This window comes from Chiloscyllium punctatum, chromosome 11 (assembly GCF_047496795.1).
Source record: "Chiloscyllium punctatum isolate Juve2018m chromosome 11, sChiPun1.3, whole genome shotgun sequence".
In the NCBI taxonomy this organism is placed as follows: Eukaryota; Metazoa; Chordata; class Chondrichthyes; order Orectolobiformes; family Hemiscylliidae; genus Chiloscyllium; species Chiloscyllium punctatum.
This window is the reverse complement of record NC_092749.1, coordinates 95,876,500-95,893,519: the sequence shown is the minus strand read 5'-3', so window position 1 is coordinate 95,893,519 and position 17,020 is coordinate 95,876,500. Positions and strand designations below refer to the sequence as shown.

The window sequence follows — 17,020 nt, the reverse complement described above, 5'->3', positions numbered from 1 at the left end:
CTTCAAGACACCCTGCAGTTGTGGAAATTGTTATGTAAATGGAAGCTGATGTGATTCAGACATTTGCAGGGTTGCCTAAGGAAATGGTTAACCATGTTTATGAAGCTCAACTAATGCATCACATACACCAATTCTGAAATGTTTTCATTTATTGTATTCACTGGCAGGATTGATGGAATCTGTTTATAATGTGCAATTAATTTTGCCATTTCAAAGCAACTGTCTGTATAGATGGAAAATAAGAATTTTTGACTCTATAGCTGAACATCCAGTTGTGCTTTGGAAATGTAGACAGCCTTATGTTGGAAAACACAGCAGTTAATCTGAGCACAGGAAGATGCCACAAAAAAAAACACAGCATGATAATATGAGTCAACTTGAATTTCAGATGCTGTTTGAGGGCTAACTATTTGCCTGGTAAATTCTCCTCCTCTTCTTTGATCAGTGACACTGAATACTTTACATCAGCCTGACAGAACCAGTAGAGCCTCAGTTTAACATCTCCTCCTAAAGACGCTACCCCCAAGAGCACAGCACTTGCTTGGACGAAATCTTTTGCTAAATTTCTCATTGGAAACCAATATCAAATGTTTAAACTAGTCATTACTCATTTCTGTTTGTGGGACCCTCTTGTGTATTTCCCATTTAAACACAGAGGCTACAAGAGCAAGTCAGAGGCTAGGAATACTGCAGCGAGTAACTCTCCTTTTGACTCCTCAAAGCCAATCCACCATTTACAAGGCACAGTCAGGAGTGTAATGGAATACTCCCCACTTGCCTGGAAGGGTGCAGCTCAAACCACATTCAAGAAGCTTAACACCATTGGCAACACTTTGGAAGTATGTCATTGACCAGGAAAAGATGTTCAAAAATGCAGCCCGCTGTAACTTGACCCTACTATAATTATTCTTCTCATCAGGGATTTTCATTGGAAGGGCTTCCATTTTGTATAACGTAATGAACAACGAAAATTCCCTATGCTTAGCAAGCTCCCATAGACAGCAGGTTAAATCAATGACCACTTGGCTGGCACACATCTCTGCCCTTCAAGTGTGACATGGGATACCAACCTGAATAGACAGTCAGTTTAACATCTCACCTGATTATCAATGGCAAGCTCCCTCACAGTACACTCCTATGACAGTATGGACAAACTGAAGTCACAGACTGCTATTTGAATGTAACATTGTATAACTCAGAGTGCTGGCTCTGGGCCAAGCAGACAATTCAGTGACAGGCATTTTAATGACATATCTTACTTAGCTTGCCAAAATCCAATAACATTGACCATAACAAAAATGACTAATAATGTTTTGACAGCTGAAGAATGCTTGTGAACAATATGACAGAGGCAATTTCGCTGAAATGGTTGCTTTGTACCAAGGAATGTCTCGAGAAACTAGTGATTTATGATGTCATAATTCATTGGTCAGCTCAAGGGATTTAGATAGTTACAGGGTACGGTGGTGAACATTGCTGCTTTCCAAACAATTGAACTGGGTTTGGCTCCCAGCCAGCACAAGTTCTGAATTTTATTGCCAGGAAGGAAGTGAATATAACTCTTGTGGCTAAAGGGATCAATGGCCATAAGGGTGAGCGGGATTAAGGTATTGAGCTTGATGGTCAGCCTGATCATATTGAATGGTAAAGCAGGTTTGAAAGGTCAAAAGGCCTACTCCTGCTCCTGTCTTCAATGTTCCTACGCTAATAAATCTCTGCTAGGCCTCAGCTAAGGACAGCGTCCACTCATGGACCACACTTCAAGCAGAACATCAAGGTTTTGTTGTGGGTGTTGAATAGATTCACTAGATTGGCGTCAGGGATGAGGGACTCTATGACTCTAAGTATTACCAATGGAGCTATGGCTGACTTTGACTGTAAATTGTTTTGGGACACTCTGAGGTTGTGAAAGAGTAAATGATTGAAAATGAGAGAGACACAATGGCATGCTTCTCTCAAACTGTCTATTTATTTGTTTAAAATTGGCTTTATTTTGCTAGGACTGAGATGATCAGCCTCAAATGATGTCAAGCTGCTTTGTATTGGGGTAAGACTCCAAGCAATGAGGAGCTTTGACTCTAATTTCCATTCACCACAACTCATTAATGTGACACTCAGTCTAATGCTTCCTTGGTGTTAAGGACAGTCACTCTCATCTCACCTTGGAATTTAGTTTTTTGGTCATTGCTTGGAGAAGAATTTCTCTGAGGTCAGGACTAAAGTGGTCTTTGTGGATCCTAAACCATGCATGTTGTTGCTAGAAATGTATTGCTTAACTAATGAGATCAACCATTGTTTTGGTGATGATTGAGGGTAGACGAATGGAATTGGCTGGATTATTCTCCCTGCTTTTCATGGTCAGGGCACAACTTTATGAGTAGATGTGAATATTAGAAATGTATTGCAACAACTCTGCTAGTAGCTCTCAGCTGGAGCTGGTTCTGGTGCCAGGATGTTGTCAGGGCCCATAGATTGTGGGCACTCAGTCACTTACTGATATTACATGGAATGAATTGAACTGGTGGTAACCTTAGTGCTTTGATGCCAGGAACCACAGCAGAAGGTTGAGATGGAACATTGACTTAGCACTTTCATCTGAAGATGGTTGATCGTGTTCAACTCTCTTTTGTGTTGATGTACTGGATTCAAAAATCATTGAGATCAATGATGTTCATGGAGCCTTCAGTCTTTATTGCAACATGATTGGTCCTTTAACTTGATGGTAATGGTAATGGTAGAGGGAGGGCATGCTGAACCAAAAGGATGTATATTGTGCTGGAATACAAATCACCTGCCTTAGAGATCCTCAGTGACTCATGTATGCCCAATTTTAAGCTCCTGGATATATTCTGAATCTATCCCACTTACTAATAGGTTATTGCCACATCAGACAATGGACAGTGACTGCTGCAAGGACTGTGCAATGGTCACACCTACCAATACTGTCATACACATTTGTATTGATGGCATGTAACACAGTGAGAACAAAATCAAGTAGGTTTTTATCTTTTGTCATTTCTTTCCCATCTACAGGGTCAAATATTCTCCAGGTTGTTCAGTCAATGGTACTACCAAATCGCTGCTGTTGGTGGACACAGTAAACCTGCACCCATTGTTATCCTTAGTGCTTTATTCAGTTCACAGAATTTGGTATCAATGCTGCCTAAGTGGTCGGACTACCCAGCAATGATGATGGCAGAGTCTGGAATGTTCGCTGTAAAGTACAGCTGTTTGTTTGTTTAAGTCAGGCTTCTTGATCAGCCTGTGGGATAGCTCTCCCAATTTTGCCACAAATCCCTCGGTGTTGCAGAACCAACTCAGACTTGGTGCACCTTCATCACATCTGTACCAGGGGCATGAGCTAATGTGCGGTGGTCCCACCTACTTATATTCTCATTGTACTTTGTCACAGAAATTTGGTCAACTGAGTGGCTCATTTAGGAAAGTTTAAAGTTAAACATATTGTTGTGGAAGTGAGTGAATCCAGTTGTCTTTCAATAGTAACTCAATATTCTTACAATGCTGAATCTTAATTTTTTTAATCTTAGCTCACATTCCTCACTTGACTTTATATTTGCACAGTGGTTATTGTCCCTGTCTCTGGCCCACCTGCCTTGGAGGTGTGTCATATGTAAACAGGTTGATTAAAAGTACTTTTGGAGCTCATAATTCTGGTTCAGTTAAACAGGCTCTTTTATTAGCCAATTAACATAACCACAACACTACCAAGTTCATTAATATTTGTATTTGGACACTCACTGGCTAGTGGAAAGCAAATTGTGATGAAGGCCATTACAATTCCGTAGTCCTGCATCACTCACTGTGGCATTCAGGTATATACTGATGGAAGAGAGGGTGGGAAAATGATCAGGAGAGTAGGATTGCTTGCAGCAATCAGGTGAGGGAGCAGTTGGAAAGCAGCTGGAATGATCAATGGAACTGTAGTAGGCTTGGGAAGTTCTCAAGTGTCTTTTTAAATCATACCTTCTTGGTGATGCTTCTGTTAACTATTGCATTTACATTAACCACTTTTGGATATATTCGACTTGGTTGGTATTCATACAGGGCAAATCATTTTGGCAGAGTGGGCAACAGTTGCTAGATCCATAATTGCACACATCAGGGACCTCATGCCCATTTCAGAGACTGACCCTGAGTCTTTTGTTACCTATCCTACTATGATAGATGTGCACTCCCAGCTCAGCTAATTTACGCTCTACCTTGAATCCATTTAACTCTGTAATGAACAGAGTTTCATCAGGATGGGACCATTCACCACAGCAAATTCACCACCGATGATTATCCACTACCCTTTGACCACCGAGGACGCTTAGCCACCGCCCATTGGCCACTGAAGACGATTCCGCAAATGAGCAGATTCGCCGAGGACGATTAACCACTGTCCTTTGACCACCGAGCATATCTAAACTATATAAAATTGTTGTTATATTGGTTAAGGTAGTGTTTGCGTTGTTTCAGTAACAACTTATTTTCGTTACAGGAGAGTTTTTTTAAGCTTGTTTTTTTTCCCATATACCCTCAAGTCTTCAAAATGGAAACAGAAATTATTAGTAAACGTGGTGTGGGAGATTAGAAATGTAGTTTCTGTAGGTGGGGGGAATTCTTGTAGCATGTAGCATACTTAAGGCTAAAACTTTAATGAATATAGAGGGTCTTTTAAAGAAAGTAGTTTTAAGCTAGGAAATAACTATAAAGGGTTGTAGCTGACCACAAAAAGAAGCAGCAGGGGTATTTCACAATAAAGCTTATAATATGATAAGAGAAACTGGATAAAAGAGCAAGCTGTAACAAACAAGGAACAAAGAATGCAGACATACAAGGACAGCAGGATGGCCAGATAAGAAAATAACTAGAGAAAAAAAAACAAGTGAGGTAATCGGCTTATGATAGATTAGATTAGATTCCTTACAGTGTGGAAACAGGCCCTTCGGCCCAACAAGTCCACACCGCCCCGCCGAAGCGTAACCCACCCATACCCCTACATCTACATCTACATCTACCCCTTACCTAACACTACGGGCAATTTAGTATGGCCAATTCACCTGACCTGCACATCTTTGGACTGTGGGAGGAAACCGGAGCACCCGGAGGAAACCCACGCAGACACGGGGAGAATGTGCAAACTCCACACAGTCAGTCGCCTGAGGCGGGAATTGAACCCGGATCTCTGGCGCTGTGAGGCAGCAGTGCTAACCACTGTGCCACCGTGCCGCCCACCTTTTTAAAGTCAGTGTCCCCTTATTCTGTTACTAAGTCCCCTGGTAGGATGGGAAAAGGGAGGCGTGATTCCGCAACTTGTAAACTGAATGAGAATGCTTACATGTTTTGTTTTCGCGCGCATTTCTGCTTGATTGCAGAAGCATCTGGTACTTGCAAGGCTGTAATAGATTGTTCTTGTTTCCAAGGCTTTGTCTCAGGCTGATTTGTGAGTGAGTTCTGTTTCTCACAACTGGGGGCTCGTCCGGGATCCAAAACTCTGACCGCTCGACACTCTTGGGACGACGGGGGAGGTGCACCTCGCCGATTTCGGTGATCTCCGACTCCCTTGCTTGTTATTCATGGTTTGGGAGAGTACGATCTGGACTGGGACACCCTGGAAGCAAGGCGGGCAGATGCGGTGGGTTCGGTCGGGCAACTCTTGTGCACAAGACCTGGGTAGGGAAAGGTCTTAAAGGATATATCCGGGTGACCGGGGGCAGCGGTATTTGCTGCAGGATTTGCAGCGGGACGGGGCGCACTGAAATCACCAGGTAACTCTGTGCACAGACCAAGGTAAGAAAATAGACCTTTAAGTATTGCCTTGGTGGTCGGGATGTACGGAAGTACGGGGAATTGGTGATATACAAAATAAAGCATATGTCAATGGAAAACAGCCCATGTCAGAAGGGCTTGTATTAAAGGGCTACTGAGGGTGCACTTCGTAACTAACTTATGGCCAGACGTCCAGAAGAATATTCAAAAGCTAGAGGAGTCGTTGCGGGAAGCTCAAAGTGTCTTTGAGATACGGTGTCTGTGTGTGTGTGTGTGTGTGTGTGTGTGTGTGTGTGTGTGTGTGTGTGTGTGTGTGTGTGTGTGTGTGTGTGTGTGTGTGTGTGTGTGTGTGTGAGAGAGAGAGAGAGAGAGAGAGAAAAAGCTGTACAGCAAGTAGAAAGTTTAACCCTTTGTGATTCGGTTTGAATGCACATTTGTTTGTTGGTGATTGAATGTTTGTGCTTTGTTCCCTGAAGCTTGAGATCCGGGACTGTTTTGAATCTGATTTCTACTACGGAAATTTTAACATGATTTCTTTTAAGGTTTTACAGATTATGAAATAAAATGATAACTCCTGTTCTTTTTACAGGTCATGGCTGCCTTACTATCAGTTTCTAACTAATCTCTTTTATCCTTACATAAAAGTGATTTATGCAGAACAGTTGAAGTCACAAAAAAAAGGCATATAATTGGTCAGATTAATCGGATGAGTAAGGTGTCTAGTCAGGACCCTGAAGGGGGTGTGGAAGAAGGTGACACTGGACCTCGTTAAGATTAATTAAATTAGCAACAAGGAGTTGCCTGTGTAACGATTGATCTGCAAATAATGTGAAAGGGGGATATATCCCGCCCGACAGTTCTTTTGGGAGAATGTTGGGTAATTGGGAACACAACTCCCAGACGCGAGAGAAAGATAAGGCTACAATGATAAACTATTGTTGTTTCGTTTGGACTAGAGAAGGTATTAAGGCGCCTGGTATTTTTTGGCCCAAATATGGGTCCAATGAGGATTGGCTGTGTCAAGATCTTAATATATTTGTCAATCGAAAAGAACCGTACAGTCCGATTATGCAACTTGTTGGATAGGGAGCGCGGGAGTAAAATTATGTCCCATGAATATGGAGGAATCAGGGAAAGAACAGAAAAAGAATGAACAAGGGAAGCCACAATGGGATCCCTTAATGTGCTTGCCGCTCCCATATACTACTCCCCGGAATGAGCCTACAGCTCCCGAAGTAGAACCGAGTCCAGACACAGAAAGGGGAACGGACTCTGAACTAAAAGGTGCAGAACCTGGGGGGGGGGTGCCCAGAGTCACTCGAGCCACCACACGTAAAGGAGGGGCAGAGATAATGGAAAATGTAAAATTATGTCCCTTACAAGAGGTTCCAATTGGGGAAGGTGCAATCAGATATGTAAACGCTCCCTTAACTAGCAGTGAAGTTGGGTCTTTAAAAAGGAAATGAAGAGTTTAATAGAGGATCCAGTTGGACTAGCCGAACAATTAGAGCAATTCCTAAGGCCTAATTTATATACCTGGGGAGAACTGATGGCAATTTTAGGAACGTTATTTTCAGGGGAAGAACAAGGTATGATTAGGAGAGCGGCTGGACAGGAATGGGAAACGAAGCACCCAGTTGGGGAAGAAGGGGCCCCAGCAGAACAGAAATTCCCAAATGTTGACCCTCATTGGGAAAATAATGACAGAAGAGATAGGGAGTCAATGCGGAATCCACGAGAAATGGTAATATTAGGAATTAAAGAGGTGTCACCTAGATCACAAAACTTTGTTAAGGCCTTTGAAGTACGACAAGAGAAGGATGAAACCCCTTCTGCATTTCTTAAAAGGCTCAAGGAGGCCACAAGGAAGTATTCGGGAATGGATCCCGATAATCCGATAGCACAGGGACTCTTAAAGGTCCAGTTTGTAACTAAATCATGGCCGGACATACAAAAGAAATTACAGAAATTAGATTGATGGAGTGAAAGACAGATGGAAGAACTGTTACGTGAGGCACAGAAAGTGTATGTGAAAAGGGAAGACGAGAAGCAGAAACAGAAAGCCAAAATGAAGGTGGAGGCAGTAGAAGAAATAACAAAAAGGAGAATAGAATCGGGGATAACAGGAAGGGTAGGGGAGGACACAAAAGACAAGGGTCAGATACCCGGGAAAGGAGACAACAGGCAGGGTGTTACCATTGCGGGAAAGTGGGGCATTTTAAACAGGAATGCCCAGAATTAGCACGAGAAGGGGAAGCCATTTCCCTAATGAACTTAGATGAAGATTAGGGGAGTCAGGGGTTCCTTCCTCCTGAGCCCCACCGGGAACCCTTGATAAATTTAAAGGTGGGACCTGAAGGGGAGGAGGCAGTATTTTTGGTGGACACGGGAGCGGCCCGATCATCCCTAAGTTTTAGACCTATCGGTGTTAAATTGACTAACAAGAATCTCAGGGTTTCCAGAGTAAAAGGCGAAGAATTCTTGATGCCTATTTTTGAGCCAACCCTAATTCGAGGAAATGATGAGGAAGTGACAGGACAATTACCAGCTGTAGAGTTCAATGATAAGTTTTTAAAGAACTATATTGTGGCACTCGGCTCTTCTTTGTCTGTCCTTAGGAAGACCCAGACACCTCCACTTGAGTTCGCAGTACATCGGATACGACTGGGTGATTGGGTCCTGATAAAGACATGGAAAGATACCAAACTGCACCCAAGCTGGGAGGGACTGTTCCTAACCCTCCTGACTACTGAAACAGCCGTCCGAACTTCTGAAAAAGGGTGGAGTCATCACACTCGTGTTAAGGGCCCGGTGGACGCTCCTTCACCTCCAGCAGAGTGGCAAGCACATCCTACAGACAACCCTCTGAAAATCAAGCTGAGCAAAAAGAATGGACTGAGATAAGAGACTATTAAGTATTGGTTAAAAAATACTGTAACCCAAAACAATTGTAAGTGTTGCATGGACTCACTCCTCCCTGGCATACAAAGGGTTGGGGAACAGACAGATAGGTTTGTGATCTGAAATGAGTGGTCAGCTTTATATTGTCACGATAATATTGGTGCTAGCTGCCAAAGGGGGGTGGGAAAAATCATTTTACCGCTTTATGTCAGAATTATGCTAAACTAAAGGGGCATACCGACTGTTGGGTATGTGCTGAGATCCCACACCATGGGGAACCCGGAATTCCTCTCACGGTAATACCACTTAACAAAAGAGAAGTGTATGATGTACAACAATTTGATTCGGGCTCAAATGATACAACTTGGAGATTTGAAAGGGGTAATTATAACTTTGCGGGGTGGTTCCCTCGACCAGCCCCGAAAACTCTGGGTGCTATCAATGGCCTTAGAGTTTCCCCCCCGAAAGGAGCAGTAAATACCACTTGTTTCTGTAATCAGAATGATACCACACCCTTCCGATTAGGAAATTCATCTTGTGTCTACACCAGCCAAGCTACTCCCAGAACCATTCCCCAAGTTTTGAATGGGACATATTGGGTGTGTGGCTTAAAGGCCTACCCATTTATCCCCGGCGAGAAGTACGTTTGGAGTGGCGGATGTAACGGGAATGGGTGCTGGGATCATCCAGTTCAGACACTACCTCAAAACCAGAAAGGTTGGAGTGGCTGCTGCTACCTTGCCTATATAATTCCCCACTTGAGGCTGTTAAAGAGAGCCCCAAAAATACCTCAGAATAAACAGGGAGGAAGGCGAGTAACCCGGAAAGTAACCGAAGGAAATCGCCTCCTCTGGACTTTGATACCTATGTATGGGACCGCTTGAGCAGGAGTAGAAATACAAAGGTTGGCAGCTTCCCTGGAAGAGTTGGCCAACAATACTGCTGATGCGTTGGCCGAAACCCAATCCCAAGTAGCAGCCATAACGACTGAAATGATTGCCACTAGGCTAATGACCCTTCAGAACAGGATGGCTCTGGATTATATTCGAGCAGAGAAGGGTGGTACCTTTGCACTAATTGGGGAGGAATGTTATACGTACATACCTGAGGTCTCCTCTAACATTACTGATATCTCCAAACATGTGCGAGACAAAATCGCCAAGATAAGGGAGGCCAGTAATCGGTACCGGAACCACAAAGAATGGGAATGGGGGAATTGGGGATTGACTGGTTGGGGAAGGTGGTTAATCAATCTAGCTATCTATGAATTATTGATATTAGTGGGTCTGGTGGTAGTGTTCAATGTCCTAAAATGGGTAATGAGCCAACTGATGACATCCCTTGGGGAAGGAACCCAAATATATCATCAGATGCTTTTACAATCAGCAGGTGATATGCAACAAAGAGAAAGTCAAAGAATGTTTCTAGAGTTCGAGGGACAAACAACACAAATGTAAAATGTAAGATTGTGAACCTCATCACCAAAAGGCATAAGAGAGGGCAGAACATAAGAAAATGGATTAAAGGAGACTTAATAAGTGCAGAAACAACAGTTTTAAAAAAAGAAAAAGGGGGAATTGTGGGAGATTTGAAATGTAGTTTCTGCAGGTGGGGGGAGGGGTGTTGCAGGGGTGGGACATTATACAAACAGTCGCGGAACATGTAGCATACTTAAGGCTAAGACTTTAATGAATATAGAGGGTCTTTTAAAGAAAATAGTTTTAAGCTAGGAAATAACTATGAAGGGTTGTAGCTGACCACAAAAAGAAGCAGCAGGGGCATTTCACAATAAAGCTTATAGTATGATAAGAGAAACTGGATAAAAGAGCAAGCTGTAACAAACAAGGAACAAAGAATGCAGACATACAAGGACAGCAGGATGGCCAGATAAGAAAATAACTAGAGAGAAAAAAAACAAGTGAGGTAATCGGCTTATGATAGGATGGGAAAAGGGAGGCGTGATTCCGCAACTTGCAAACTGAATGAGAATGCTTACATGTTTTGTTATCGCGCGCATTTCTGCTTGATTGCAGTAACGTCTGGTACTTGCAAGGCTGTAATAGATTGTTCTTGTTTCCAAGGCTTTGTCTCAGGCTGATTTGTGAGTGAGTTCTGTTTCTCACAGTGGAAATAAGAAGTTTTACCACGATGGTTTTATATGTTTTTGATAAACTATCCAAGAGTGATTCAAGTATTAAGTTTTGGCAATGTGAACAAATGGGCCGATGTATCGGACAGATCCACACCAAGAGTGGCACTGTGATAAAAATTATAAATGAACACACACATTCCCCTTCCGCAGCAAGTGTCCCAGTTGCGAAAGTGAAAGCAAGTTTAAAACATCGTGCAGAAGAATCGCAGGAAGTACCTAGTGTTCTTATTAATGAATGTGTAGCTGATGTCCCTCAGTCAGTCCTAGCATTTTTACTGATGACAAGCAGCATGAAGAAAATAATTCAACGAGAAAGGAAAGATATTAGTTTAGCGCCACCAAACCCTACTGATCTTCAGCATTTGGTGATTCCAATTACATATTGTTCTTGAATACGGTGAAAGAGATTGTTTGGAATACCTTAGAGGAATAGCTCATAACTATCAAATGAACTAAAAAATTTCATTGTTAAATATTAATGTGAGATTTTACGGCCATGATAAAGATTTTTAAAATATATTTCCTTTTTCTGGTTAAAGTTTGTAACTCATTTTTATATATAAACCAATAAAATGATATTTATTTTACCTCTTTTTTAATCAATATGTAGTATGTAGTTGTATAAATAAAGGGGACTGAGAAGTATGAAAGAACAGGCGGGAGGGAAAACAATCAGTAGATATATATATTTCCGGTGGTGAATAGTCTCCAGAGGTCAAACGACCCCAGTGGAGAAACGCTGGTGGAGAAATGGCTAATCATTGGCGGTGAATCTGCCGTGGCAAATTGTGACTAACCCAGTTTCGTTGAGTTTCTAGGTTGCCGTTCTAAAGCTACTTTTTGTTCACAGGCTACGGCCTATGGGCGGTTCACCTGGCTCCTCACTGTGACAATGTTTCATGATTCAGTGGCAAGGCTGATGCAGTGCTTGAACTTTAATTATCCATATTCACGGTAATGCAGGCAGGCATGTCGTATAACATTAGAGTAGACTGCTTCATGGTTCTACGAGGTGGGGGGGGGGGGGAGCGGGTGTAAGTTATCATATTGTCTAGAAGATACATTTTTGTAAGGACAAGAAGTTTAGTTCAACCAAAAGACATTTAAGATCCAATGTCTTTGTACTTTATTAAAGGAATTCTCTCAATAATAATTACCATAGAATGGGGAAGGGTATCATTTCACAAAGTGAATGATAGCCCAAAGAAAATCAGTTCCTTTGTAATTGTTCCACACAAGCATTGCCACCCACCTGAGAGGACAGAGTGGCACTCAGAATGTACTCTCAACAAAAAGATCACATCCTTTAGAGCACAGCATTTGTTCAATGATGTGTTGAAATGTCAGCCAGGGTGATGAGATCAATCCTTTGCAATGGTACTGAGCTTCTGACTCAGTGGCATGTTGGCTGAAGAGACTCAGTTTGAATGGTTGAGCCTTAAATGCATTAACTACGGGGCACACTCTTGATATGAGGGGCAGGACTTTTCAATTGGGAGTGTTTCCCAACCCACCAGTGAATGGGTCCTCACTGGTCAGAAAGTGCCATCCCAGAGAACTTGCCTGTTAATCTGACTGTCAGCTCTGTAGACTTAGCAGTGCTGCCTGGAGTGATGGCCACTTCTGCAACTATAAACAATCCCCAGAGTAAAAGCAAATATAGGTCCAGAGGGGATAGTGGAGAAAAAGGTTTGGGAGTCTTGAGAGGTGAGATCAAGAGAGTAGATACAAAAACAGAAATATCGAAAATAGGAGCAGAAGGGGGCCACTCATCCCTTCAAAATTGTGCTTCCCTTCAATATACTCATTGCTGATCATCCAACTCAGTACGTTAGTTCCACTTTCTACTCCTATTGGTCCATTTAGTCCTATGAACTAGGACTATAAGCTATGAACTAGGACTAAAGCATACATACTAAAGCATACATAGAAAGCATACAATATTTTGGCCTCGACCACTTTCTGCAGCAGAGAATTCCACAAGCTCACCGCTGTCTGGGTGAAGAGATTTTTTTTCATATCTCAGTGCCATACCCTTTGTCAGCACCCAGAAGGTGGGTTGGGCTGTTGCTGGGATGCAGAACCTGTGGAGTGTGGGGTTAGGGGGAATGGGGTGCTAATCCCAGAGAGGGCATCAGTGATTGAAGGGCATCCTCTGGTCTCTCAGTTAACGTCAATGGTGGTTGATCTGCTGGGCATCACCTCACAGACCTTGGCACTGGACTTGTCTTGCCAGCTGAAATGCTGCCAATTATCGAGGTGCTGTTTGAGGGCCTCAATCAGGATAAGGCTGTGTGGGCCACCTTAGGACTCACTCACAGCCCACCGTAAAACTGCTACCCAGACACAGTTTGGTTGGAAGGTGTTGAGGGTCCTGGGAATTTAAAGAGCTCCCCTGCCAATGATGCGGGATGGTATAAAGTCCTGCCAGTGGTTACCTTGAGACATGTGAAAGGTAAAGCCACCTGGGTCACATGGCTCCTCTCTCATCAGAGAGAGAGAGACGGCTGGTGGTGGAACCTGAGGGGAGAAGATGAGAAGATAACCTGCATTTAAACCGGCACTGTTGGCATCAGTCTGCATCACAAACCAGCCATTCAGCCAATTGAGCTAACCAACTCTAAAAGTAATTTTTAAAAGCCTAGGTGTGGAATATTTATGGTGGCAGAAATTCTGATTGCAATTGGATACACTAAATGAATCATAGGCCCCCAATCTTAAAAGGTCTTATCTATTTCTTAACAAAGCAATGCTGTCGTAGCCAACAGCCAAAGGCCACTCTGAAAGCAGCTGAAAATTCAACTGGGGATTCAAAGTCTCTTCTTAAGACAGGCTGCCTATAAATTCTGTAATCTTCAATTGAGATGAGAATTGACTTCTGAGATCTACACTAATATGTATGTTACAGATATCCAGTGGCATCATTACATACTAATGCAAAGTAGATATATGTAGCATATTGCACTGTAATATTAGGGGATATTCACACAGTAATGCAATAAAAGATACATGATGGTATGACATAGTTTGTACCAGAAAATTAACAGGTATCTGCTTACCTGCCAATCAGTAGAAACTCGCCCATTACACCAAGTCTTCGCATCGCCATGAGCAGGCCTCTCACTGTCATCCCCTCACAGAAGCAGACGACAACTCTTGCTTTAGGCAGTCTTTCTCTTAATTTTCTCAGGAGTCTGTCAAAGGTTTTCTCTCCAGCATTGCTGTAGATTTTACCTGAGTGTGCAATGCATATTCCTTCCTGAGAAGCTAACTCCTTGAAGGCCTCCATCCCACTCTCTCCATAGTTTCCTAAAACAGATATGAGACACTTTTGATTAAGAATTAATCCGGAGAATGATCACATGGTGTCACTATAACACTATTTTAGACAGTACCGGCTGTAGCTCAGCGGCATCACTCTTATCGCAGAGTCAGGAGATTGTGGGTTTAAGCCCCACTCCAAAGTCTTAAACACATCATTTAAATCACCATTCAAGTATGGAATACTGAGGGAGTGTTGCATTTTCAAAGGTGCCAATTTTAAGATGAGATATTAAGCTAAGGTCCTGTTTGCCCTCTCAGCTGGACTCAGGAAAGTCATAGGGTCCTAGAGTCAGGGAGATGTACAGCACAGAATGGGACCCTTCAGTCTAACCCGTCCATACTGACCAGATATTTTACTTTAATCTAGTCCCTCATTTTGAAGAAGATTGGCAGGGGAAGTGATCGTTTTCCTGGTGGTTTCCAACATTTTCCCCTCTATCAAAATCATGAGAAAACAGATTATATGCACATTTGACTTATTTCTGCTTCGGGCACTTTGCTATGTACAATTTGACGGCCATGTTTCCTGTATATTCCTACAGAGACTACACTTCAATAGTATTTTGCAGCTGTAAAGTATTTTGGGATACCTGAGTTCATGAATGCTCCTATACAAATGCACATCTCGTTTCCTTGTTAAATAACTGGGTTAAAATCCAACTACTTAAGATTTGTAAATCATAACTATTTTACCAATCTTTAGTGATCCAATGTTGACTTGTTGGTTTTTTACATCCTAGAGGAGACTATTGGGAACACTGTTGTATTAGATGTTTGTTTCTTAAAAGGTTAATGCTGAAGGTTAAGAGTGAAATAATATCTACCCATGATGCTAACACCATAAAGCCTTGCAGGAGGTGATCATCCCTGTATCTTGATAGAGTATTGTGTCCAGTTCTCATCACCTTGCTATGGGAATGACATTTTTAAGCTGGAGAGCATTCAAAAGAGATTTACCTGGATGTTGCTGGGAAGGGAGGTCTTGAGTAATAAGGAGAGGCTGGATAGACTTTTTTCACTGGAGTGTAAGAAGTTGAGGGGTGACCTTATAGAGGTTTATAAAACCATGAGGGGTATAGGTAAGGTGAATGACAAGTGTCTTTTCCTGAGGGTGTGGGATTTCAAGACTAGCAGGCAAATTTTAAAGGTGAGAGGAGAAAGGTTTAAAAAAGACATGATAGGTAAATTGGGGAATGAACTTCCAGAGGAAGTGGTCAATACAGTCACAATGTTTAAAAGATGTTTAGGTAAGTAATTGAGTAAGAAATGTTTGGAGATATCTGGACCAAGTGTGGGTAGGTGGGACTAATTTAGTTTTTATGGTTGGCATGGACTAGTTTGTCTGAAGGGTCTGTTTCCATGCTGTATGACTCTATGACTCAATATAGAACCACCATCTAGGTCTTCCCATCGTGTTAGTAATAATGTCTATTACATCAATCAGAGTTGTACTTGGTTCCTGTCATGTAATAATTCACATCCTGTAAAAGACAAGAGCCTCTTCATGTTAGACTACCGAGTGGATTTCCTTTACCACATCAGACAAAGCAGACCCTGCCCATCACAATCTCAAAGGAGGATGGTAGCAGAAAATATATCTTCTGGAGACCAGGAGTTCAGCTAGCTCATACAAAATTGATCAGGATAATTAAAGCAAATTAAAGCAAAATACTGTAGATGCTGGAGATCTGAAAGAAAAAAAAGAACGCGCTGGAGAAACTCAATCAGTCTGGGAGCATCTGTGGAGAGAAAAGTAGAGGGAAAACCTGTTGTGTCCAATGAATCTTCTTCGGAATTGAAAGGGCTTTGAAAATTGTGGACTTTTTATGCTGTTGACAAAGGGGTAGGAGGAGCTAGTGGAACAGATGGTGAGTGTGCATAGAGCAAAAGACAAAGGGAGTGGTAATGGGAAAAAGGAGAAATCTATACAAAAATGTAGGCTTTAATGATAGGTACGAATAGTAGAAAATAGGTCAGCTCTGCTAAGATCAAACATAAAGATACTGGGGAGACAGCAACGTAGTCAAATTGAAGGATAGTGTGCATGTCCTAAAGCTGTTGAACTTAAATGTTGAGTTCTGAAGGCTGTAAATTCTTTAAGCAGAAAAGGAGATGTTGTCCAACAGCTTCTGTTGGGCTTCACTGGACTACTGCAGCAAATCGTGGGCAGAAATGTTAGCACAAGTGCAAAATGGTGTATATTGAAATAGGAAACAACTGAAAGGTTGGGGTCATTCTTATGGACTGAGTACAGATGTTCTGCAAAATAGTCACCCAGTCAGCATTTGGTCTCTCCAATGTAGAGGAGACTACAAAGTGAGCACTGTATACAGTAGACTTTTACGAAAGAAGTATAACAAACCATCATACAATAAATACTTCACATGATGATACAGCAATGCTTTGTGCACTAATTTAATATGGTTGTAATAGAAATACATTACTTTTGCTTTTTGGTGTTATCATTTAAATTTGTAATTTAGTTATGTAAGCAGTCTTTAAAATCAAAATAACAGCAATACAATTTCCAAGCTTAACCTAATACAGTGTTGTACATTTCTATCGGCTGAGGAGAGAAAGAACTTAAATTTGAACAGTGCTATGTGGTTGGCTCAGTTGCCAACATGATTGCCAATTCTGCTGAATTATGGGAGCTGAGATATTCAAAGTTCAACAAGTGCTAGTAATTCCATACAAATGCAAAAACAAACTGATTTACCATGACTTGGAAGTGGTGAAGTTGGAAATCTGACAAGGACAATTTGGAGAAATCCTACAGAAAATTTGTAATTTGAAATCCCAAGGAAGCATCATTATTTATGTAGCACCATTTATGTAGAAAGCTATTCCAGGGCACCTTACAGAGGCTTA

At 42.0% G+C, this 17,020-nt stretch overlaps 1 protein-coding gene across 1 annotated transcript in view; it reads right to left on the bottom strand.

The window, feature by feature from the left end:
- Positions 1-17,020, bottom strand: part of LOC140483397 (metabotropic glutamate receptor 1-like) — a 98,171-nt gene that overhangs the window by 22,995 nt on the left and 58,156 nt on the right. The window contains exon 3 of the mRNA XM_072581647.1: positions 13,885-14,134. Within this exon, the coding sequence (XP_072437748.1) occupies positions 13,885-14,134 (250 nt within the window). The remainder of the gene's footprint in view (positions 1-13,884; positions 14,135-17,020) is intronic.